This window comes from Thamnophis elegans, chromosome 2 (assembly GCF_009769535.1).
Source record: "Thamnophis elegans isolate rThaEle1 chromosome 2, rThaEle1.pri, whole genome shotgun sequence".
Taxonomy (NCBI): Eukaryota; Metazoa; Chordata; class Lepidosauria; order Squamata; family Colubridae; genus Thamnophis; species Thamnophis elegans.
The window spans coordinates 163,716,316-163,743,449 of NC_045542.1; the positions used below are offsets into that span (position 1 = coordinate 163,716,316).

General features: G+C 39.3%; 1 protein-coding gene across 1 annotated transcript in view; it reads left to right on the forward strand.

Moving 5' to 3' along the window:
- Positions 1-365: 365 nt before the first annotated feature.
- The window catches only part of LOC116502529 (vomeronasal type-2 receptor 26-like), a 53,497-nt gene continuing 26,728 nt past the window's right edge, over positions 366-27,134 (forward strand). Inside the window, exons 1-4 of the mRNA XM_032208410.1 lie at positions 366-539; positions 3,825-3,891; positions 4,994-5,046; positions 18,144-18,263. Coding sequence (XP_032064301.1) covers positions 366-539; positions 3,825-3,891; positions 4,994-5,046; positions 18,144-18,263 — 414 coding nt within the window. The remainder of the gene's footprint in view (positions 540-3,824; positions 3,892-4,993; positions 5,047-18,143; positions 18,264-27,134) is intronic.

Sequence of the window (27,134 nt, forward strand, 5' to 3'; positions counted from 1 at the left end):
TGAATGATTTTGAATGCTGCTTACTTGACAAATGAAAATCAGCACTGCTACAAATAGCAATGTTTCTGAATATCTCCATTTCATCTCTTCAAGTTGTGGGTGACTATCATTTCCCTCTGGTTTTGAATCAATACAGGCTTCACATTCAATATGTTAGTGGAGAGAAAGTGGAATATTTTTAAGGGGGAAAAACTATTTTGTGATTATTGGTGATGGGAATGATGATAAAATGAACATTTATTTTACAGTAATTTAACTCTTAATCCATCAAAATCATATGGTCCATTTTCAATATTCAAGAAGTCAACAAGAGACCCCAGTTCTTGCACAATCTCACACTTGGCTACAACATCCATGACAACTATATGAGCACCCTTGGCACTTCAGAGGCTTTGGTGGACATGCTTTCTCCTGGAGAAGCCAACATCCCCAACTACAGCTGTGGAAGGAAGGACAACACTTTGGCTTTTATTGATGGAGTTGATGGTGACAGCTCCATCCAGATATCAACTTTGATAGGCACCTACAAAGTCCCACAGGTTTGTGTATGTTTATTTTGTAAAGTGAGTAGGATGGTGATGGGTGATCCAACCATCTCTTTACTATGGAATTCAAGAGCTGCTTTTCACCCTGGCTATTGGAGATGTCATGGTTGGGGTTTAGGGTTCACAGTTGGGAGAAGGCAAGCATCAAAGCAGCTATATCTTCTCATGACACCATCTCTGAGCCTTGCAAGCTTCTTTTTCATAGTTGTGAAGGTGAGAAGAGGTTCTGCATCCAATCAAATAGGCATATGTATAAAAGGAAGGTGCAGTAATAATGGGAAATAGGTATTTTGTACATATCTTAACCAATATATGATATTTCAAATGTTAAACAATTTGTGAAAGGAATTGCAGTGGATTATTTTACATTAAGTTGATAAACATATGTTTTAGGGACTTGAAAGGACTATTAGCATTACTTTACAATTTTTGCAAGCTTATTAGCCAACAAGTCAATTCATTTTAGCCTGATCTGTTTGTGATCAAATTCATCACAAAAGGCTTGAAGAACAAGATGACAACATGGAGAGAACTTGCAAGGAGTTCTCTACCCAAGAACACCTGCTGTACTATTCAAAAAAGTATCTGAATTGGTGGGTCCCTCTGTTGGCAGGTTATTTTACAAATATAAACAAATACTTGCAATATCCCAGTTGAGTGAAAGATGGCAATCGTAGTTCCTAAATATTAAAAAAAATGGAATAAAAGACTCTAGCAATAATTGCCCAAATTATCTATAGCTGTGATGGTGAATCTATGACATGCATGCCACAGTGGCACGCAGAGTCATTTTTGGTGGCACGCCAACCGTCACCTCCAGGTTTGAGAAAAAATCAAAAAGAACCATTATATGAAAATCCCAATCTGGTTATCATGATGGAGGCAATGATATATTCAAATACTGTAGAGCTCAGTAAAATGGTAAGTTATGCAGAACTCTAAGATGAAAAAGGAGAACTAAAATCAGTACAAGATCTGAAAACACAAGGAATATATATGGAATGGTGGCCTTATTTGCAAATCAAAACAAGTTTTTTTTCAAAAAAATTGGGAACAATGTGTTATACAAGAGAAACAAATGAAATTAGATAAAATATTATTAGGAACGGGAGAAAAAATGATTACCAAATTATTAATTTTCTTTTAAGACATAATATGGGGAAGAGAAAGTAAAGAGACATTGATTAGCTGGGTCCACAATATAGAGTTAGAAAACCTGGGACAACATGGGAAATAAATCATAAATTTACGACGGCAGTAGCCTATAAAAGAAACCTTTATAAAATGTTTTATAGATGGCATTTGCTCTCAGCAAGATTGGCTAAAATGTATCCAAATCTATCCCTCAAATGTTGGAGATGTAGCCACACGTCTGGAACATTCTACCATATGTGGTGGAGTGGCCCCATCACAAGGAAATACTGGTGAAAAATTCAGAAATGGCTGGACGAAATTATGGAGCAAAAGATAGAATTGAAACCGGAATTGTTCTTATTAGGAATATTAGACCTGAAAATGGACAAAAAATCTCAATACATAATACTACACATACTTACCACACCTAGGATTCCTTTGCACAAAACTGGAAACAAATGTTGATTAAAATTATCTGTCTGTCTGTCTGTCTGTCTGTCTGTCTCTCTCTCTCTCTGTCTATCTATCTATCATCTATCTATCTATCTATCTATCTATCTATCTATCATCTATCTAGCTATGAAGATTTGGCTTCTAGGTGCCGAGGTGTGCAGTGGTTAATGCAGCACTGCAGGCTACTGCTAGATCAGCAGTTCAGCGGTTCAAATCTCACCGGCTCAGGGTTGACTCAGCCTTCATCCTTCCGAGGTGGGTAAAATGAGGACCCAGATTGTTGGGGGCAATATGCTGACTCTCTGTAAACCGCTTAGAGGGGGGCTGAAAGCCCTATGAAGCGGTATTAAGTCTACTGCTATATTCTACTCTCATAATAATTCTTTGATTATTAATAAATCAAAATCAAAACATATGGTCTTTGGAAAATGACACTATAGCCACAGATGATGAATAAATAAAGCACTTAACACCTTTTCTTATCTAGCAATAGCTTTCTCTGAAATTGGATTATTGTTCCTTATCAAATGAATTCACTTATAGAAAGGGCATAAGTGAATGTCCTCTAAAAAAATAGCTATCCAGGTTCATTTATTCCCAATTATTAAAGTATGTAAGATCAAAGTTAATAATATATGTATGAAGTGGACATTTGGTACTGAAAATGTATCATTACTAGAAGAAACCCATTCAAAGCATCTGAGAAGTAGCTTGGGTATGGATAAAAGACATTTTGGCTGCTCCTCTCAAGGCTGAATTGGGAATTTATACAATTACAATGTTTTTCTTTGTGTTAAATCAGGGAAGTTGAGGAGTAAAACCATAGTAGTTTCTTTGAACAGCTGGGGGTGCTTCAGTAGTATTGCCAGATGCCATACAGAAGTTAAGTCAGATTTATTAAAAGTTAATATGTTGGATTTGATCTGTCTCAAATGTAACACAGCATTCTTTCTTCCTTTTCAGATCAATTGTCAACTACTTCAGCAGCTCTGAGTGATAAAAGTAAGTTCCCTTTTTTACATCAAATGGTTTCTAAAGAAGGGATCCAGTACCCAGGTATTGTCCAACTGGCTCCTCCATTTCAGATGGATCTGTGATTGGTCTCTTTGCTCCAGACACAGAGAATGGAGAAAACTTCATGAGGATTTTTACTCCTATGCTGGCCAGGAATGGAATTTGTGTTGTTATGTCACAGCGATTCTCAATGGCTGGACAAATAGAACCGCTCAGGGTTGCCCATCTCTAAGTGGAGACAAGTCAATTTCTTTGTTCACTTCACAGAATATTTTCCCCAATTGAAAGAATTCTTCCTTTCCATTTGGCGCTGAAGGTTTGCCCAGGACCCATTGAAGGGAAAATATGGATCATGACAATCGTGGGTAAATTTCTAATGCCAAAGCACCATACTTTTCAAATTTGTCCATAGCATTTGGTCTTTGCTTTTCAGAGGAAAAAAGACCCTAAGGATGATGCTATAAACCAAATATCTTTGTGGAACCCCAATTTGAGATCAATATTTTGACTGCTCTTTTTCAAAGCACATCTTTTCTGTCAAAGGCCGTAGAAGATGCATCCAGAAAGCACCATTGGAGAACAAAGAAAAAAGGAACAGGATTTAGACCCCAAATGACCACTATTTTTACAGTGTCCTTCAGACCATGGTGCATGCCTTGAATGTTGCTATTCCTTCAGATCCAGGAGGAGGAGGTGGAGGAGGGCAAAGAGAGTTTGGGTGCTTACAAGGCTGCAGTCATGGCAGGTATGGGGTCCCAATAAGGATCCATGAAACCTAGTTACTTTTGAGCAGAAATGCAGTGGAAACGTAAGAGGAACCATGAGACTCTAGAAAGCGTGCAGAGAAGAGCAACACTGATGATCAGGAGACTGGAGGCTAAAACATTTAAAGAACTATTGCTAGAACTGGATATGTCTAGTCTTATGAAAAGAAGACTAGGGGTGAGATGATAGCAGTATTCTGATATCTCAAAGACTGCAAGAAAGAGAGGGAGTCAAGTTATTCTCCAAAGCACCTGAGGGTAGAACAAGAAGCAATGGGTGGAGACTGATCAAAGAGAGAAGCAACCTAGAACTGAGGAGAAATTTCCTGACAGTTAGAACAATTAATCAGTGGAACAACTGCTTCTAGAAGTTGTAAATGCTCCTACACTGGAAGTTTTTAAGAAGACAAATAACTATTTGTCTGGAGTAGTGTAGGGTTTCTTCCCCTAGGGTTGGACTAGAAGGACCTCCAAGGTCCCTTCCAACTTTGTTATTCTATTCTATTTCAGCCTCCTTGTGCTATATGTGGCCAATAGGTTTGGCATATCTAATCACTTATGCATAATGTTCCAAAGGGTGGTGTCATGAAAGATGTATTTTTATTTTTAACACTGCTGATTTTTAAAGAATGTACTGATGCATTTTTAAATACATTCATGTATGTATACTACTGTAACTAGCATAATAGACTTTTACATTCATAAATTTGAAGGAGACTATGATATTCCTGCAGGAATCACAGTTAAAGCTACTCATATACCTTCATTTTTTTCTGAAATCTATTAAGAAATCTATTAATCTAACCATCTGTTAAGAAAATATAAATGAAGAATAATGAGAATCACCTCTGGGGAAATGGGAGAAGATACTGCTTAGGTAATAATCAAATAAGAGGCAGGGAGAGCCACAACTGCACAATAAGCAGAGAAATAAATGAAGAAAGAATCCTTCCTAATGTTTTCTCCAAAGTAACCATATTTGCAAGTTACACAACTATATAAGAAAGATTCAAATGTGAAAGACCCACATGGGATAAAAGCCAAGTTTTCTGCTTTTAAAATTCTTGTATGTTTCCATTCTAGTTTCACCCACTTTTAGAGAAGAAAGTCTTCTGCAACTTTTCCTGGCTGAAACTGTACGTGGATGAAAATGGGATGTAACAGCATATTTGGACCTTGCAATATTGTTAGTTTCCCCCACGGAGGATCCAATCAGAGGGCATCTTGGGAGTTTTGAAAGAGACAGACTTGACATCATCCAAGATGCTATTTCACAACTAAAGTTGATCAAAAAGGTAGGTGAAGTATTTATGTGTTCCCAAAGCTTTAGGACTCATTTGAAGAAGGCTAATTGTAGTCACCAAGTTGGGTGACTTTCATTGAGTATTAGGGAAAATGTGGGGAGTAGAACCCTAGTAGTTTCTTTAAACAGCTTGGGGGACTTCAAAACTACTACAATATGGAGCACTCTTTTAAACTGATTCAGCAATATCCCAGATATGATGTTGAGTGGTAGTTCTTTAGGACAGTGTTTTTCAACCACTGTGCCGCGGCACACTAGTGTGCTGTGACATAGTGTAAGATGTGCCGTGGGAAAAACACTTTATATATAGTCAATATAGGCACAGAGTTAAATTTTTTTAACATTTTCTAATGGTGGTGTGCCTCGTGATTTTTTTCATGAAAAAAGTGTGCCTTTGCACAAAAAAGGTTGAAAAACACTGCTTTAGGACACAGTTCCTTTGTGCTATCTGCTATCTCCCTAAAACTAAGGAGAGGGGCCATTGGGCTCCTGGGATTGCAGTGTTGACAACCTCTATTTTCTTATTCCTTGCCCTCAGTTAAGTAGGAAATTCTGTGGACAAGTGCCTAAGTTCAGGTTTGAACTTAATTCAATGAAATTCTGTATTGCATCATAACATTTATCCTAATCAGATGAAATTTTATAGTGTCAGCACACTACAAAATGATATTATGATTTCAAAAAAGTCCAGAAAAGAGCAACTAAGATGATTAAAATCCTGGAATAAAACATATGAAGAACAGTTGCAGGAATTGGGTGTGCTCAGTTTAGAGAAAATAAGGACTAAGGGAGACATGGTAGCAGTATTCCAGTATTTGAGCGGCTGCCCAAAAAAAGAGGGGGGGGGTCAATTTTTTTTTCCAAATCAGCAGAAGGCAAGACAAGAAATAATGGATGGAAACCAAAGGTGAGCAACTGGGGGTTTGAGGGGTTTGGGAGAACCTCTAGCTAAGATTCTGTGCAGTTTGGAGAATGCCTAATTCCTGGCTGGCACTACCACACTGCCCCTCCCTTCCAGGAGTCCCCACATGGCCCATTTTGGATGCAGGTAAGTCCAGAGCGTGCACAGAGGCTCAGGTGTGTGTGTGAAAAATGGGGCTACCAGAAATTTGGGAAGGCTGGAAACGGACCTGTTTCCGGCCTCCAGGAGGCCTCTAGAGCCTGGAGAGGCTGTTTTCACCTTCCTGGAGGCTGAGGAAAAGCCTCTGGAGCCTGGGGAGGGCAAAAATTTCCCCTCCCATTATGGTGCAGGAGGCTGACTAGGCCATGCCCACCATGGCCATGCCCACCCAATTGGGTAGAGAACTCCTTGCTAAAAATTTTGAAAATCCCACATGTGCAGAAGCAAAAAACAAGATGGGGAACTGGCTCAGGGATGTGGCAGGCCTGGGTCACTGCTGGTTCCAGTGACCCAGGCTGCCAAACTGCTACCAGTTCAGCCGAACTGGTCCGAATCAGTAGGACCCACCATTGATTGAAGCTAATCAAAGAGAGAAGCAACCTGGAATTAAGGAGAAACCTCCTAACAGTGAGGCCAATTAACCAGTGGAACAGCTTTGCCTTCAGACATGGTGGGTGCTCCAAAACTGGAGATTTTTAAGAAGAGACTGAACAGCCACCCTCTGAAATGGTATAAGGTCTCCTGCTTGTTGGGGGGGGGGGGGGGCTGGATTAGAAGACCTTCAAGGTTCCTTCCAACTCGATTCTGATTCTGAACCCGATTTAGCAGGGCCTTAGAAAAATCTCTTTCCAACCCAAGGCTCATATACACGTCCCACATGCTGCAATTAAGATCTCTTATGGGATGCGTTTTCATTACCTCAACTCCATCTACTTTCACTATACAGGGCGGGGCATAACCTTTTCCTAGGGGGTCACAGCAAGATCGACAGCAGTTTACAACTTCCGCGACACCTCATTTTAAAGCCCATAAAAAACTGAATTGAATGAGCTATTAAATGTTAAATTTGCTTTAAGAATGGCTGGAAAATTCGATTCGGAAGAACAAAGGATCATTGACAGAATAAAATGCATTGCCTTTCGAGAGGCTCGCGATGCTGGAGCGACGTTTATCAATCGAAAATGGATTGCAAACAAATTGAAACGTCATCCGGATTGGGTTAATGATAATTGGAACAAAACAGCCCAAGAATGTTTCACAACATTTGGAGAAGGGCGTCCTCTGCAACTGTCCCAAGAAAGCAAAGCCATCATTGCAACTGGCAGTCGCAAACAACGAAAAGGAAACCGAAAAGTGGCCCAAGAAATCCTTCAAATTTGTGGAAAACGAGTTGATCAAAGGACAATCGGCCGATATCGAGAACGAGAAGGTTTGAAGCCATTCCACGTCATTTGCAAACCATTGAAAACTCAAACACACGTTCAAGATCGGCTTTGGTTGTGCGATTGGTTGTCTGAATGGACCGAGGAAGATTTTCTTCATTTGGCGCCATCTGACGAATTCTTCGTTTATGCCATTCGAAAACCGAATTTCCAGAACGATCGAATTTGGGCTAAAGACGTCGACGACATCGCCAAACATGAACGATATCGACAAATCGTTCGCAATCTGACTTGCATCGGGATTTTCGTCATTTTCACAGCCAAGAAACTGCATTGGGTTTTGAAGGATAAAGGGGAATCCTGGGATGGCAGTTATTTCCGTGAGAAAATTTATTGGAGAATGTCATTCCATTTCTCAGTGATCCAGACAATGTCTTGGTGGTTGGTGAGGCTGTCTTTCTTCATGACAAAGCTCCTTGCATGCGTGCAAATGCGACTCAGCAATTGTTAAAGGACAACAATGTCGAATTTTGGGGCAATGACGTCTGGCCGGGAAATTCGCCAGATCTCAATCCGGCAGAGAACATTGGGGCCATAATTAAGGATGAAGTGGAAGCTCTGATGATTCAGGAGCAAGGTCAAAATTGATATTCGGTTGAAACTTTGAGAATGAATTTGGAAACTGTGTTGAAAAATCTGGAAAATCGAACGGAACTGTTTGAAGATTTGTTGTGTTCTTATCCACCTCGTTTGAATGCTGTTCGAAGGGCTAATGGTGGTCATACTGACTATTAAATCGTGTCAATAAACTCAGTTTTTGATGGGCTTTCGAATGGTGTATGAATTATTTGTGTTGTTATTACAAGTGTTGCTGTGACCCCCTAGGAAAAGGTTATGCCCCGCCTGTAGTTCTAGAAAGTAGACAGACCGGGTTTTTTTTCTTATTTCATCAACACAGCAACCATATGATTTTTTTCCATTGTATCTTAACTGGCAGATTGTTTTAGACTACTTTCAAAAAGAGCGGCTTTCCAAAGTTTATGTATTCCAGGGGAAAAAAAGTCAGTTGGTCCTACCTGAACTGCATGTTTCAAGGATGGTGAGGGAGCAGTCACTGAATGGGTATTGTTACTGCCCAATTGCCTGGAGACTGAGGTAAATCTGAGGACACGCCCTCTGTTCCTCCTGGTGACTCCCCAGATTAACCGATGATTCGGAAGAAGGACGGTGGACCTATGAAAGAAGAATGCGGTCACCGCCGCCTTGATGGCCCACGAGACGGCCTGGAGGGTCTTACGCAGGACTAGTTCTGCTCTCCTGTCCTCTGCCTTAAGGCAGATGGAGATGTCTCCTGTTACTACAGAGGAAGTGGAGGCCAAGGCTGCCACTGGAGCGTCCACGGAAGGCATCTGCAATGCTTGGTTAAAGGATGCATTTAGGTTGTGGAATCTATGATCATTACTCCCAGGAGTGGGGAAGGAACCCAGCTTGGTCCATTGGGACTTCAGCACCTCCAGGAAGAGGTCCGGGGTGGGGATCTCCTCCTTCTCAACCTGGGGCCTGTGAAATGGGCCCTGCTTTCTCTTCCCCTCCACTAGTACTAGGTGTGGGGGTGGCTAGTAGCTGGAGGAGGATCCAGATCTGCTGTGGCCTTGGCCTTACCTCAGTCTGCAGGCAATTGGGCCGTAACAATACCCATTCAGTGACTCCTCCCACACCCCACCTTGGAAACCTTTCCAGATCCCATAGGTCAGAAGATCCTTTCTTCATCAGAGTTTTATTCTATTTTAATGAACAGAACAAAACTTAATTTATATTTTGCAAACATATTCTAAAATGTAATATGAATTTATGATCATACTATAAAATAATAGCTAGATGAACAATGGAGGGATGAATATTGATACTGCCATGAGGAGGAACCCACTGTCACTTAATGTTTAAATATTTTCTTGATTCCATCCCTCAAGATTTTATGACATAGAAAACTTCTATATTGCAATCTGGTATTGCAGAAGCAAAAGGATGGAATTAAATGAAAAATCTGCCAATATGTCTATCTTCCTATAACTATTTGGAACTAGGTAGAGATTGCCTCTTTACCTACGTGAAGTCCAGAGTCCACTTAGTTCATATCTTTCATCCATTTTCTATGGATGGTGAATTCTAACATATTTTCTTTGGCACTCCTTGTATTTTCTTCTTAGTCTCTGCCTCAGTCCAAATGTGTAGAAAATTGTCATCCTGGATTTGTCAAGAGGGCTCGAGAAGGAGAGCCAGTTTGCTGCTATGACTGTGTTCCTTGTCCAGAGGCACCATCTCCACTACGGAAGGTGGGCGACATCCAGTGGTGGGATTCAATTTTTTTTACTACTGATTCTGTGGGCGTGGCTTGTTGGGCATGGCAGGGGAAGGATACTGTAAAATCTCCATTCACTCCCCACTCCAGCGAAAAGTTACTGCAAAATCCCCATTTCCTCTCAGTCAGCTGGAACTCAGGAGACAGAGAATAGATGGAAGTGGCGTCAGTCAGAGGTGGTATTTACCGGTTCTCCAAACCACTCAAAAATTCCGCTCACAGTTCTCCAGAACTGGTCAGAACAGGCTGAATTCCACCTCTGGTGACACCAGAATCACAGAGTTGGAAAGAACCTCGGAGGTCTTCTAGTCCAACATCAAAGAAAAAAGAAGGCCTAGTGGAAGTGGTCTCACCCAGAGATTTTTTAAATATATATACTTTTTTTATTTTCAGACAATCACAAACACACAAGACATATAACATAAAAGCCTCTTCAACTACAGGGCGGGGCATAACCTTTTCCTAGGGGTCACAGCAACACTTGTAATAACAACACAAATAATTCATACACCATTCGAAAGCCCATCAAAACTGAGTTTATTGACACGATTTAATAGTCAGTATGACCACCATTAGCCCTTCGAACAGCATTCAAACGAGGTGGATTGATAAACGTCGCTCCAGCATCGCGAGCCTCTCGAAAGGCAATGCATTTTATTCTGTCAATGATCCTTTGTTCTTCCGAATCGAATTTTCCAGCCATTCTTAAAGCAAATTTAACATTTAATAGCTCATTCAATTCAGTTTTTTATGGGCTTTAAAATGAGGTGTCGCGGAAGTTGTAAACTGCTGTCGATCTTGCTGTGACCCCCTAGGAAAAGGTTATGCCCCACCCTGTACATACAGTGTGTTGATTGGTTACAAGCTCTTTCTGCATCCTTTCCATAGTCATCACTTGAATTTTATCAAAATTCACATATTGTTAATCAAGATATCTTTGTATACATTGTTATTATACTTCCTTTGTTTGATTATCACTATTGTTTCTCCATTTTAGACAAGGTATTCTAAATATAAAATCATTAATATTATAATGATTCATTGTATCATCTTCAATCTATCCAACAATAAAGGGTTATTTTTTAAATCCTATTCTAAGTCATTCATTATTTTAGTATTGATAATATTCCCTAATAATTTTCATTCCATGTTTTCCCCCATTATTAGTATCATCAATCTAATTACATGTATACAAATTGTTATAATTATTAAACATTCATTAAGCCTAGCTATTATTACATCCTTTCAACATAAGGCATATAAAATTGAAGTAAATTTATATTTTTATTATAAATTTATACATTTTATTACATCATCCTAAAATCATTGATATTACATCTTTATATTATATTCTATATAGAATTGTTTATCTTTTATAATGATATTTTCAACATCATCTCCATGATCCTCACTTACAGTATTGTATAAAATTTCATATTACATCTAGTAATATTAAATGCTTTGTTATCATATTAATCATTTATTTGACTATAGCTTTATTACGTTGACATAACACTCAAATTTAAACTACATTTAAGTAAAATTTATTGGATATTTCATTTCTCATCCTGTTATCCTTCCAGAAATTGTGTAGTCCCATATCTCTCGCCATTTCTAAAGTCTGTATTCTAAGTGTTTTCTTGATAAGTCTTATGTGGACTTCTCTTAAGAACTTGTTATTCATTGCATGACTTATAAGAATTCAAAACCCTCTGTCTGCTCTTTTTATCAGTTTAACTTTTGTTGCCATTGGTGCTTCTGCAGAGATTATTCTCATTATTTCTGCCAAATTTTCTCTCCTTTCTTCATCTGTATTCTGACATCTAAAATAAGGTTCCAGTTCATCAATTTCTCCTTTCCATATTTCACACTTGTCATTTCCCTCCATTCTAAGTTTATTGTCGGTGTTGACAATTTACTTATCACTTTCATATGTCTCTGTTATTTTTCAGCTTTGCCTCAAACTTCATCACTGCCCCCATGCTTTCTGTATTTTGATCTATAATTTCAAGTCTCTTTTCAATTCTCTCTGTAATTATTAAAACTTTTTGAATTTCCAGTAAAATTTGCAAGATTAGTGCCTTTTCTTTATGTTGTGTAATTTTCCAGGTTATAAACACTGCCAAAACATCCAAGATTTTTTAGGTTTCAAACAAATTCAGTGGACTTTTTCAAATCAAAGCTTTCTCTTTCCTTCAAAGGAACACCTGTATAAACAAGACATTTTCCATTGACCCTTTCAGTAAACAAAGCTTATAGCTTTATCAGGGGTGGGTTTCTCGCCCCGTTCCAACCGGTTCGGTTGGAACGAGGCCGGTGGCATCCTCGCGCACGCACGCGGCGCACGCATGCGTACTAGCATCTGCGCGATGCTCCAGCTGCTCCTGGAGGATCGCGCAGGCGCTGTATGCGTTCTGCGCATGCGTGGAAAGCGCAGAATTCGTAAAAACCGGGTAAGGAGCGGGCGCGGGTGTGCGGGCGCGTGCGGGCGCGGGGGGGGCCTTCGCTGTTCCTGGAAGTTACTTACTTCCGGTTCGGCGACCAACCGGATCGCAGGGACTGGTGCGAACCGGTCGAAACCCACCCCTGAGCTTTATCAGATATTGCCAAGTCTCTAGTTACTAGATGGCAGGGTTGCCTCTTTTCCATCTGTTTTTGCCTCTCTTTGTAGAGGAAGAAGGAAAAAAAGGGGACCAGTTCAGTTTAAAAGTAAGAGGCATTTGTAAAAAGTCCATTCATAAAAAAAAAAACCAAGTTAAGGTAGTAAAGATAACACAATAGTTTTAGTTTTAAATCAGGGTTAATTCACCACTTGTTTTCTTCTGTCTTCAATTTTATTTTAAATTCCAAGCCTTTTGGGTTCCTTTCTCTAATAATAGAAAATTTCCTCACCATTTCGACACACTCATACTCCTGTATTGCTTCTGTTTCAGAGGCTTGTCCCAACCTTCTGCAGCCATCTTGGTTGCTTCTCTTGCAGCTGGCAAAAAGAGCTTTCTCCTGGATCAATCAGGGGCTTTTTGATGCCCCTGAATTCAGCAGGACATGCTCTTCTCTATCACTGTTCCTTCAGAACAGTTTAGGTCCAAAACCACTTTTGTCTGCTTTTTACTCCCTTTTTTTTGGGGGGGGGGACAATCTCCTCTTTTTTACAATTTTCCCTATACCAATGCCAAGATTGATGGAATTTTTGTCTGCTTTTTATTTCCCTTCATTTCTCCCCCTTGGTTGTCTTTCCCCTTCTTCTTTGAGTTCTTCTTTAGATATCTATTTCTCTGGATTCAGAATTCTATTTAGGCTTGATATTACTGATTTATGCATATTTTTTATAATTTCAGGTAGTTTCTTCTAATTCCCATTTTTCCATGATGTCTCATTTCAAAGTTATAGTTAGTTATAAAATTCTGGTTTTCAGATTTCTAATCTACTTTGTTTATTTACTTCAACTGCTGGGGGAAAAGCAATGGGGGCCTCTTTTGTTCTTCCTTAATATCCAGTTCCAGATTGCAGTTAGCTATATAAATCTTATTTCAAAATTCTGGTCCACCTTAAGTTTAGTTAAGAAAGTATTTTGAAAGGTAACAGGAATTAATGTTAATAATATCTTTTGGTTCTCAGATACAGAAAAGTGCACTAAATGTCCAGATGATAAATACCCAAATGAAGACGGAGTTCAATGTATCCCCAAAATTATAACTTTCCTGTCTTACGAAGAACATCTGGGCATCATCATGGCCGCTTTTGTCCTATTCTTGTTCCTATCCACAGGCCTTGTTTTATTCATATTCATTAAATACCTCGAAACTCCCCATTGTGAAAGCCAATAACCGAGGACCTCTCTTACATTCTCCTGTTCTCCTCCTACTTGCTTCTTGTCTCCTCTTCTCTTCATTGGTCAACCAAGGAAAGCCACTTGCCTTCTCCGACAAACACTTTTCAGCATCATCTTCTCAGTTGCCATTTCTTTCTCTTTTGGCCAAAACAATCATGGTGGTGCTGGCTTTCTTGGCCACAAAACCAGGAAACCAGGTGAAGAATTGGTTGGGGAAGAGTTTGGCCAACTCCATCATCCTTTCTTGCTCTGGTGTCCCAAATTATCATCTGCTCCATCTGCCTGGGAGTTTCTCCCCCATTCCCTGATTCTGACTTCCACTCTCAGCCTAGAGAGATCATCCTGCTATGCAATGAAGGTTCTGATGTCATGTTCTACCTCACCCTCAGTTACCTGGGCTTCCTAGCTGCCATCTGCTTCACTGTTGCTTTTCTTGCCAGGAATATGCCTGGGGCATTCAATGAAGCCAAGCTGATCACCTTCAGCATGCTGGTCTTCTGCAGCGTCTGGGTGACTTTTGTGCCTACCTACCTGAGCACCAAAGGGAAATACATGATAGCTGTTCAGGTTCTTCTCCATTCTGGCCTCCAGTGCTGGGCTGCTGGGCTGCATCTTCATCCCCAAGTGCTACATTATCATTCTGAGGCCAGACCTGAATACAAAGGAGCATCTTATGGCCAGAAGAAATGGAGAAACATGAGTCGAGGAATTTTGATTCTCAACATTTTCCAATAGGCCAAACCGAGAAAATTGTGCTAGTTATTCTCCATACATAAGCTGGGATAATGATTGGCTGAAGTAATTAAAGGATGGCTGGAAGATAGCATCCCCCATCCTCATCCACTACAAGCACAAGCTTCGCTGAGTTGTTTTAAGCAGTCCAAACATCATATCTGTCTTTTATCCTTAACCTTCTTGAGGCATGAAATACTATTTATTTTAAACATGACATTTGTGCAGTAGAAATTTATTGATATGGGAAACATAATTGAGGGGGGGGGCTTAAAATCCCATCATCATAGTTGTCTGGTTGTTTTTTTTCTTCATTTGGGGGTTCTTTACAATATTGGACTCAAGATCTCAACCTCAGCAGCATAAGAATAATAGAGACATCACCTAGACACATTTTGAGGAGGATAATCTGGATTGCACAACTGGATTGCAGCTGGATTGCATAATACAGCTGTCAACCCTGTAGCCATCTTTGAATATCTTCAGGGTTGCCACAGTGAGGCTCGCTGGAGCTGTGGGAAAGGAAGGTGGGAGTAGAGATAGCTGAAGGGGATATTTACCAAAATAACATTCTGTCTCCTGGGAAACAAGGACACTCTCACCAGCACCTAGAGGGCGTGGATGGGAGGCATCCAGCATGGGGGGAGAGATGTGATTGGGGCATGTGATGGGTGTCTGTAATGTGGGGAAAGAGCTTTGGTGTTTGAATGGGGTGGGGAAAACCCGGGGGACTTCAGATTGGTTTTTCGCCAGCTATGCCAATATGATATGCCTAATAAATAATACTTTGAGGACCTTTGCATTAGAGTTTTGATTTCCTTTTTGTCATCGCATGCCGAAAGTGCACGTACATGCCCACACCCATAATGCAATGTGTGCATAACCTCCCATGCTCCCCCTATCCCCTTTGCATGCAAGCATGACCTCCCCTTGCACTCCATTTTTGGCCTAGTAGGCAGGGGTGGGTTTCAATTGTTATACTACCTATTCTGTGGGTGTGGCCTATCTTGTGGGTGTGGCTAACTGTCATGTGCCTGGGTTGGGTGTGGCTAACTTGATGTCACTCAATAGGAGATGTCATGGATTGGGTAAAATGTGGTGAAGCTCACTTACCAATGCTCTTGCTTAGCAAACATAATTTTGGACTCAATTGTAGTCATAAGACAAGGACTTATCTCTGCCTTCCTCTGCATAACAGCCTTGTTCTAGTAACTCCTTCTCCTTTTCTGGCAATTTTCCTCTCTGTTAGAGGCATCAAATAATCCAGACAATGTACGATTTCCTGCTGCAGCAGAGGGTTGGATTAGATGACCTCTGAGTAGCCTTCTAGCCCTAAATTTGCTTTTTTCTTTTCTTTTCTTTTCTTTTCTTTTTTTCTTCCTTCCTTCCATCCAATCTTTCCTTCCTTCCTCTCTCTGTGGGAAGCAGCCAACCCCCCCTCCAAAAATAAAATAAAGTATTACTCCCAGAAAGGCTCATTCCACATTCCTGCCAGATAGATATATGAGATAATGAGCCTATAGAAAGTTTGGTTCCATTCAGGAAGTTCTTGACTTACAACCACCAATGGACCTGAAATTACTATTGGTACGCGAGACATTTATTAAGTGAGTTTTGTCTCATTTTATGACTTCCTTCCATAGTCATTAAGTGAATACTCATTTGCTAAATTAGTAACACTATTATTAAGTGAATCTCACTTATCCATTGATTTTGCTTGTCACGAAAGCTGATCACAGACCCCGGGACACTGCAAACCAGTCATAAATATGATGTCAGTTCCAAGAAACGCAGCCGTTTCTCTTTCAATTTCAAACCTTCCTTTCTTCATAGCCTGTGGAAGAACAGGTTGAGGACTCTAGGACATACTCCCCAGATTTGGGCCCAATGGATATATTTATTTATTGGAAAACAGTCATTTACCAATCATAGTCTACTGGGCACATACCCACTTCCTCCCTGCCTAGTATCAGCTTAGGAAAGTCATGTATTGAGACAATAGGGAATAGATCCTCAGCCCCCAGCCTCTATAGAATAGAAAAAAAGTCACCCTTACTCCTCCAAAGTGAACTTCCACTTAGTCTGGACAAATCTTACACTGCATTAAAAGAAGGATAGAATCAAGATCACATGAAGTTCTAGTACTGTTTTTACAAAGCTTTAGTACAGCCACACTTGTAATATTGCCTCCAGTTTCTGTCCACCACAATATAAAAAAATATTTGAGACCCTGGGAAAGCAGCAAAGATGATTAGGGAGCCGGTTATAGAAATTGGGTATTGGTAGGAATCTAATCTAATGGTTGGGTTGGCAATATATAAATCATATAGCACTGCTTTACCTGTTTTTTTAAATCCTACTGTGAAATGCGATTTGTTGCTGTTTTCCTCAATCGGCCATAAGAGGGAGCCAGAATGACTGTTAGATCTCTGTTTTGTTAGATGCTGGGCTGATTGATCTGAGGGTTTTGGAAGCTGGCTGTTAGAAAGTGCCATGAGCTATTGTAAGTTTTGCAACTGTTAGCAAACTTTGGAGTACTGAACTGATTTTATGATACTGGACTATGTTATTTGGATTATCCCTTAACTGAAAGACATGGATGACTGACTGTCTTATCCATGTATGACTTGGACTGTTTGATGGACTCTGATATCTCTATTTCTACGAAAGTAAAAGCCTATCTGTCTCTGTATGCTGGTTTGTGTGTTCTCCAACACAACTCTCACTACGCTTCTCTGAATATACTTGCTCTCCCAATGGGGAGCTTACATAACAGGTATGTCTAGTCTAATGAACTTATTTTCCAAAGCACCAAAAGGCAAGACAAGAAACAACAGATGGAAACTAATCAGGAAAGAAGCAACCTAAAACTAAGAGAAAATTTATAATGGTGAGGACAAATAAACTGGGAGCAGATTGCATTGAGAGGTTTTAAGAAGAGAACTTGTATGAAATGGTATAGAAATTGGTGCCTGACTGAAGGGCTGGAGTAAAAGATTTCAAGGTTGCTTCCAACTCTGTTATTCTATTCTATTCTATTCTATTCTATTCTATTCTATTCTATTCTATTCTATTCTATTCTATTCTATTCTTTCTATCTATTCTATTCTTTCCATTTTTAGTCAGCCAAGTAGCAATGGTTGGAAACTAAACAAAGAGAGAAGCAACTTAAAAACCACAAACCAATAATCAAGGCTCACTGCAGTTATTATTTATTCAGTGTAAACTGGGGAAATTTCCCCCCAGAAAATAGTAGGAGGAAATCTACAGACAAAGGATGCACTTATATTTATACATTCCAGGAAAGGAAGAAAACATGATGCATGTTTAATAGATCATGTAAGCATGAATATTTACAATTAGTAAGTTTCAGATTACTTCCATAACCATCTACTGTTATTATCCTCAAGAAAGATTTACTGTCTGAATAAAAAGAAATGTATCAGTTGCATTGCCATAAAATGTTCTGAGAAATGAGAGCTAAAAGGTTGTATTCCTTCTATATTTCTATCTTGTTCAATTGCTCCCACTCCTTCAAGAACCTGCTTTCCTCATAATACCACCTTCCAGCTGCCTTTAAATTATTTCAACTAAAATCATTATGTATGGATAACAGCTTTAACTATTTTCTGGATTTGGCCTCTTGTAAGATATTGAGACTTAAAATTCATCCACCTCACATTTCTACATTTCTCTTGGTTATAAGCTTCTCCTTTGTGTTCAGATCTGGCCTCAGAATGATAATGTAGCACTTGGGGATGAAGATGCAGCCCAGCAGACCAGCATTGGAGGCCAACATGGAGAAGACCTGAACAGCCACCATGTATTTCCCTTTGGTGCTAAGGTAGCTGGGCACAAAAGTCATCCAGACACTGCAGAAGACCAGCATGCTAAAAGTGATCATCTTGGCTTCGTTGAAGGTCCCAGGCAGATTCCTGGCCAGGAAAGCCACTGTAAAGCAGATGGCAGCTAGGAAGCCCAGGTAACTGAGGGTGAGGTAGAAACATGACATCAGAACCTTCATTGCATAGCAGGATGATCTCTCCAGACTGAGAGTGGAAGTCAGAATCAGGGAATGGGGGAGAAACTCCCAGCCAGATGGAGCAGATGATAATTTGGGACACCAGAGCAGAAAGGATGATGGAGTTAGCAAAACTCTTCCCCAACCACCTCTTCACTTGGCTTCCTGGTTTTGTGGCCAGGAAAGCCAGCACCACTGTGATTGTCTTGGCCAAAAGAGAAGAAATGGCAACTGAGAAGATGATGCCGAAAAGTGTTTGTCGGAGAAGGCAGGTGGCTTTCCTTGGTTGACCAATGAAGAGAAAAGGAGACAAGAAACAAAGCAGGAGGGAGACCAGGAGGATGTAGGAGAGGTCCCGGTTGTTGGCTTTGACAATGGGAGTTTCTAGGTATTTAATAAATATGATTAAAATGAATCCTGTGGTTAAGAACAAGAGTAGGGCCAAAGGAGACCAGGATGATGCCCAGATATTCTTCATAGGACAGGAAGGATATAACTTTGGGGATACATTGGACTCGATCCTCATTTGGGTATTTATCATCTGGACACTTGGTGCATTTTTCTGTATCTGAGAAAACCAAAAGTCAATATTTCTTAAATATTCTATCCTTTCATCTTTCAAGAAATACGTTCTTGGAACAATAATTAATATCAGGAGCATTTTCCAAGGTGTATTTCTTAATGTCTCCAGAGAAAGAAATCAGAGTAATATTTTCTTTAAAAATATCAATATTTCTCATACTCTATGAAATTGGGGGAAGGCCTAGGGCAGTGCTGGCAAACCTTTTGGGCATCGAGTCGGAGTGCTGCAAACTGGAAGGGGAAATAAACCGGCATGCATGTGCATTCTGGGAAGCTGCGTTTCTGGTTTTCTGGCACATGCATGCACACCAGCCACCTGGCCTTCTGGTTTCTGGTGCGCATGCACACACAAAGCAGCTGGCTGCTGTGCATGTGTGTGCCACAAGCTGGAAGACTAGGTGTCTGGTGGGTGCATGCATGCCAGAATGCTGCTTCTCCAGTCCGGGGCTCCTATGCATGCGAAAACCAGCTGGCTGAATCTAAAGAGCAACAGGTGACAACTCACATGCCTGGATAGATGACTCTGCATACCACTTCCAGCATGCATGGCATAGGTCCACCATCACGGGCTTAGGGCCTGATGGATTTCCTATGTAATGTGCAAAACCTTTGAACAAACCTACAATACTAGAGGTAAATAATAAATAGTCTTTCTTGGCAAACTGTGTTCTTCCAGTGGTCACTAATGTACTTTACTTTACTGAGGATGTATATCTTCTAAAATTTAGTTAGCTGAGAGAGGAAAGGAGTCCAGCAAATAATCTGGAATGAATAAGCAGAGGTGATATGGGTTTATTTTGGTGCTCTCACAACTATCCTCACCACCACATTGTGAATCAGTGACATTTTCCCACTGATTTAGAAGATTTAGATTGCATTGCAATAATCTTTCCAGGTGGTGAATCTAAAAAAATTCCTTGGGGTTCTCTGAACTTGGTTGTTTTCTTACTAACACTTCATTATCCAAACTAAGTAACATCATCAGTGCTAGTAAGGAGTGGAATTTGCTCTCAGTTTTTATTCTAGTGGATTTCACTGATGTTGTCTTAAAGGGGGGGGGGGGAGATGTTTTTGTTTCCATTTTGGCTGCTGATTGTCTCTTTGACATGGTATATAGATATTGTTTATGTCTTGGCAACTATTGATGACTAATTTGTCAGAGTTCCAGGCTTCTAGAAGTTTCCTAGCAGTTTTGGTTATGGCTTGGCTTAAGCTATACAAAAGAGAGAATCCACAAACCCAAAAGAGAATAAAAAGACTAAAACACCCCACCAGCAGCGATCAGCATCCAGATGAGCGTAGATTAACTCCAATATTAATGTCACACCAACAATCAAATAAACAATAACCCAATCAAAAGAATTGGCAAACAAACCAATAGTGAGAACAATTAACCAGTGGAACCATCAATTAACCTTCAGAAGTTGTAGGTACTTCAGCACTGGAGTTCTTTAAGAAGAGACTGGAGAGCCACTTGTCTGAAATGGAATAGGGCCTGCTGCTTGAGTAGAGGGTTGGACAAGAAGACATCCAAGGTCCCTTCCAGCTCCCTATTCTGATTAAAGAGTTTGACCAAAGAAGCTCTAAGGCAACCCCAGGGCAAGCCACTAAAATATAAACTGACAGCAAACCTCATTCCTTACTAGCACTGATTATGTTATCTAGTTTGGGTAATGAAACATCTGGAAGAAAACTACAAAGCTCAAAGGACACCAAGACATCTCATTTAATCCTGAGCAACAAATTCTCTTTATTACTAAAAAATCCCACACGTTTCAAAGAATGTAGATGTTCCTAGAAAGATACATATGGAAGGACAGGTCCAAAGTAAAAAATAGAAGACATTTTCTCTGACGCTAGTAAAGCTTGATCAATCTACTAAACCCTACTTTCTCCATCTAGCCTGTCTTTCCAAGGTTGTTGTTGTTGTTGTTGTTGTTGTTGTTGTTGTTATTCTACCTTTTAGATAATACAAGGAGCAGTTAGAATATGAACAAAAAAACAGCTGAGCTTCAATGTATCTTTTAACTCGCGCTTCCATGACAACGGTCTGGATGAATCAACTTCCTCAAGGTCTGCCCTTTTCTCTGGTGTCACCCACCTTCTTGAGAGGAGATGGTTCCCTCTGGACAAGGAACACAGTCATAGCAGCAACTGGCTCTCCTTCTCGAGCCCTCTTGACAAATCCAGGAGGACAATTTTCCACACATTTGGACTGAGGCAGAGACTAAACAGAAAAAAATGAGGAATGCTCACCACCATGAAAATGGAGGTGGACATGAACATTAGTCAAGTAGTCACTGGGCTTCATTTAGGAAATATGAAATTTCTAACTCATACCCAACAGATGTAGGAAATATAGTACTGACAGATTCTTTATTTAGTTCCTCTCTTTTGCATCTGGCATATTACATTGCAATAAACAAATTTTATACTTAATAAGGTCTGGAACATTGACAACCAGTGGATTCCTCCTTATGGCCGTATTAATCTTCACTTCTCCATTCTTATATATTCATGATTTTAAAGTCTGGTGATGTATCCATATTAAATTTTTGAATAAAAGTTATTCTAAATGTTTATTGCATTTTTCGTCTATAGGATGTATCATAATAGAAAAAAATAGCCCACTGACCAGTAGAATCTGAAAATTCTTCTGGATTATATGAAACTTAGCAATGCTGCTTCTCTTTGAAACACGGCTACATAGTTTCTAGAACTAATATGACATAGAGGTGAGGTCATGAGAATGTGTCCCTCAAAAGGATAAATCATTCATCTTTGGCTGCAGCACGTGGGGCATGAGAATGAGACCTGAGTCAAAGGAAATTTTTCTGAGGCCCAACTAGTTATCCAAGAAAAGGTTCTTTCTGATGAATAACTACAATGTGCAGAGAAGAGCAACCAGGATGATTAAGGACTGGAGACTGAAACATATGATGAATGGTTGCAGGAACTGGGCATGGTTAGACTAGTGAATGGAAGGACCAGGGAGACATGATAGCAGTCTTCAAATATTTGAGGGGTTGCCACAGAGAGGAAGGGGTCAAGCTTGGATAACTACCTGGGCCTTAGAAATATCTCCCCACTTTCAATTCTCAATGAAGGTTGTTCACCTTGGTTACTAGACTTAACCCACTTGAAATCAGTCAATCTGTAAAAAAGAGAAAAGACATCCATATTTATCCCACCTTGTTAAAGAACTTTAGACGTGACGGAGCATTTTGGTCGATAATAAGTCTCTGCCTTTTAAAACTCCCCAGTTTCTCTTGGATGGGATCCTCCTTGGAGGAAACTAATAAGATCCCAATGCTCAGATCTGCTGCTATATTTCCATTTTGGTCCAAGTAGATTTTCCTCAGGGAAAGATTGCAAAACTCATTTTTCTTCAGAAATAGATGAAACTAGAATGGAAACATCCAGGAATTTTAAACATTTCCACTTCATGTGGTCTATTCACATTTGAATCTTCTTCAGTTGTATAATTTGCAAATATGCCTAATTCGGAGAACAAGTATTATCTTCATAAGTTAGGAATATGTTCCACCAAACTTTGTCAATCACATACTGACAAAATCTATATTGGGGAAACATAATTGACACAATTGGTCAATTATACGGAACATTTTAGAACAGTTTTCAAACAATAAAAAAGACATTGTTCATATGGGAAACAACAGGTTAATTACCAGAAAGCATGGATTTTCCAAAATTAAAGTTGTCAAGATAATCTTCTCCCTTGTAGACCAGATAGGACAAAAAACCACATGAGCTAATTCTACTCAATATAAGGCTACATTAATAGATTTTTAGAAGTCTGAAAGTAGAAATCTCACACCAACTCTTTTTTTTTTCAGCCTAGAAAATATAAAGAGGATCCTTTTTAAGTTTCTTTCTCTTCGCATTAAGCAGCTGCAGGCTTCCACCCCTCTTATTTGATCATTCTCTAGGCAATATCTTTTCTCACCGGCTCCAAAACCATTTTCACATATCATAACACTTGTTTCATATATTATAGGATTGCTGGTTATATAATTTGATTCCAGCACAATTTTATGAAACTATTTCATGATATCATGATTAGAAACCTAATTAAGTGAGAGTGGATGGTATAATTATATAAATGTTTACTCAAGATTTTTTTTTAATATTTTAATATTTCTCATAAAACTGGGTAGTTATGAAAAAACGATTAGTCCTTGGTCTTCTACTCTTCTATATGGTCACTAATATGTAATTTTGTCATTCAAGATTTTTACCATCCCTTAGACAAAGCAAGTTTGATGTTGTTTCAAAAACATCACATTTCTGGAAAAATATTTATGATTTATAATAGAGAGATAATAAAAAACTGGAAAAGTATCTGATTTTTATCAACTTGTATCTCATATAAGAACATTGATGTTGCATTAGAAGAAGGATGATCAAACTTGATAAGTTTATTTGTGAAAATGATCTCAAAATTTAAAAAAAGTGCAGATACTCTAGAAAAAGTGCAGAGAAGAGCAACCAGAATGATTAGAGGACTGGAGACTAATACATATGAAGAACGATTACAGGAACTGGGCATGGCTAATCTAGTGAAGAGAAGGACCAGGGGAGACATGATAGCAGTTTTCCAATATTTGAGGGGCTGCCACAGAGAGGAAGGGGTCAAGCTATTTTCCAAAGCACCCAAAGGCCAGACAAGGACTAATGGATGGAAACTGACCCAGGAGAGATTCAATCTAGAAATAAGGAGGAACTTTCTGACAGTGAGAACAATCAACCAATGGAACAGCTTTTGCCTTCGGAAGTTGTGGGAGCTTCATCACTTGAAACTTTCAAGAAGAGATTGGACTGCCATTTGTCAGAAATGGTGTAGGGTCTCCTGCTTGATCAGAGGTTGGGCTAGATGAACTATAAGTTCCATCTCTGTTAATCTAAAATAGTAATTGATTTCAAACCTGTTATCTGTTGTCTGAATTGCACTTCTTCATATCTACACATGTAAAGCTATTAGTCTGCCATTTGGCTTTTTTCTTTCATCAATATATTTTCTAAATAACACAAACATGGAAAATCTCTCTGTTGCCTTTCATCAGTCATGGTCTCGTTTAGAACAGGCTTACAGAATTGGGATTGGAGTGACATTATCAAAAATAGTGTGGGGTCTCCTGCTTGGGCAGGGGGTTTGACTAGATGACCTACAAAGTCCCTTTCAACTCTGTTAATGTAATCCACTCCTCTGCTCACAACAGAATACCTTATGCCACCAGACTTGGCATTTTGGGCTTAGACAATTTAGAACTTCACCGTCTCCGATCCGACTTAAGCATAGTACATACAATTATCTGTGACAATGTCCTACCTGTCAATGAATACTTCATCTTCAACCACAACAACACACAGGCACACAATACAAACTTATGGTAAATGGCTCCAAACCTAATTGCAGAAAATACAATTTCAGTAACAGAGTTGTCAATGCCTGGAATACATTGCCTGACACTGTGGTTTTTTCCCCAAACACCCATACCTTTAACCTTAGACTGTCGACTGTTAACCTCACCCCATTCCTAGGAAGTCTGTAAGGGGCATGGATAAGTGCACCAGCGTGCCTACCATCCTTGTCTTAATGGTCCCTTTTATTCATATCCATTTCATGCATTCATAATCATGTTTATTCTTATATCTGTTATCTAATTCATGTTTGATGAAATAAATACAATAAATAATAAAAATAAATAAATAAATAAAATAGTAGTTTATTTCAAACTGAATGTGAGTTAGCAGGGAGATGCTCATGGGAAGAAGGCAAATGCATTTATCAGAATTTCAGGAGATCCCAACTCAAATATTAGAACTTGTTGGAGATCCAAGACTTACAATACAAAACAATACAATACAATAACAGAATTGGAAGGGACCTTGGAGGTCTTCTAGTCCAACCCCCTGCCTAGGCAGGAAACCCTATACCATTTCAAACAAATGGTTAGCCAACATCTTTTAAAGACTTCCAGTGTTGGGGCATTCACAACTTCTGGTGGCAAGCTGTTCCACTGATTAATTATTCTAAACTTGAAGAAGACATTATACAAAACCTGGAACAGCATCAAGGAATGGTAAATAACCTAAGGAAGAGATCCATGTTGCTCTATGGAAGTGTAAAATAATGAATTTGGAAGCAACTTTTCCAATTTATAAAATTTCTTAGTGGAGGAGGGAGACTAAAGCATTCTTCCAATAATTGAAAGAAGAACTGAAAGATGTTACAAAAAAAGCTTAAGATCTTTTCAGTGTTATTCCAGAGTGTGGTAAATGGGGAAAAAAATAATTCAGTCACAAGGGAGGAGATTTTGGCTGAATGAGAGGAAAAATCCTAAAAAGAGGAAGAGCTTTAGAACTGAGCCATTCTCAGACTGATAGCTGCTCAGACAATCAGTGAAGGGGAGTCTTAATGTAAAAACTGAGCAAGCACCAGTCAGAAAATCTTTAACTGGGATTCTTATAGAGAGGAGGGATTGAGTCTCCTTTAAATTTATGAGGGTAAAATTCTAAGATGTTAATCACGACCCCATACTTAGAGGAATTTATTTAAAAATACATACATCCTTTTAAAATTAGCAGCTTTTAATATCAAAATATAACTGATGCCAGTTCTTTGAAAATGTATCCCTCAAGGTATTTGATTGGTCAGATCTGTTGGCCTTTTGTAGCACAACCATGTTGAGATGGTCCCACTCATTCCTCTTTTGATTCCTTCTCAAAAAAAACTAAGTTTAATGGATCCTTGTTGACATCCCATACCTGCCATGGCTGCAGCCTTGAAGTCCCAAATATCTCTTTGCCCTCCTTCTGTCTTTTCCTCCTGGATCTGGAGGAGTACGCAGCTTTTAAGACATGAGCCAGAGTCCTAACAATACTGTAGATATATTGCTCATTTCAGATCTGAAAACTTTTCCTTTTCTCATGGGTCTCCAGTGGTGCTTTCTGAGTGCATCCTCCCCGCCCTTTAACAGAAAAGACATGATTTGAAAAAGAACAGCTAAAATGTCTATCTTCAAATTGGGGGTCTACAAAGAGAATGGGTTCAAAGGGGTCATCTTTTGGAATTTTTCTCCCCTGATAAGCAAAGGCCAGAATACTGTGGACATATTTGAGAAGTGTGTTCTTCTTTAATGAAAATATTCCCAATCCTGTCATGATCCAGACTTTTCTTTCAATGGGACCTGGCAAACCTTCAAGTGTTGAATGGAAAGGAAGAATTCTATCCCAAAGAGAAACTTCTATGAAATGAACAAAGACATTGACTTGTCTCCACTTAGAGATGGCATTCTTGAGGGGTGCTATAAGTCCTGTCATTGAGAATTGTTGTGATATAACAACACAAATTCCATTCCTGACAAGCATAGGAGTAAAAGTCCTGATGAAATTCTCTCCATTTTCTGTGTCTGAAGAAAAGAGGCCAATTAAGATCCATCTGAAATGGAGGATCAGTTGGACAATTCCTGGGTACTGGATCCCATCTTTGGGGAGCATCCAATAGAAAAAGGGGAATTGACTTTTATCACTTAGAGCCTCTGGAGAAGTTATATAACCAATCTGAAAAGGCAATGAAGAATGCTGTGCTATATTTGAAGTCAAATCAAGCCCAAAATATGAGCTTTTAATCAATCCAACTTTGTTCTCATGCTCACATTAGAATAGTTTATTTTTGATAGCATATCAAGATTTAGAATATGAAATGCAAACCATTCATAAAAATACGTATAAATATAGAATAAAAGAAACAAATTAAATACATATAAGTAAAAATAAAGAATAGAAATCATGTTTATGTTTCACCTGTACAATTTATGAAAATGAGACCTACATATGCAGGTCTGAATTGAACTGTTTTTATCAAAGAATGGGTCAAGTTATATGTAAATTCTGAATTCTGATCACACAAGAAGTATGTTGGTTTAACATATGAATCGTAATAGGTCAATTGGTCTAATCTGCAGCCCAATATACTGGTCCCTCTCTTTCTTATACAACTTACATTCAGATAATAAATGTGCTATGTCTTCTATCTCTGGACTTCCACTAATAAAAACCTTTTGAAAGAAGGATCTTCAAACTGGGGGT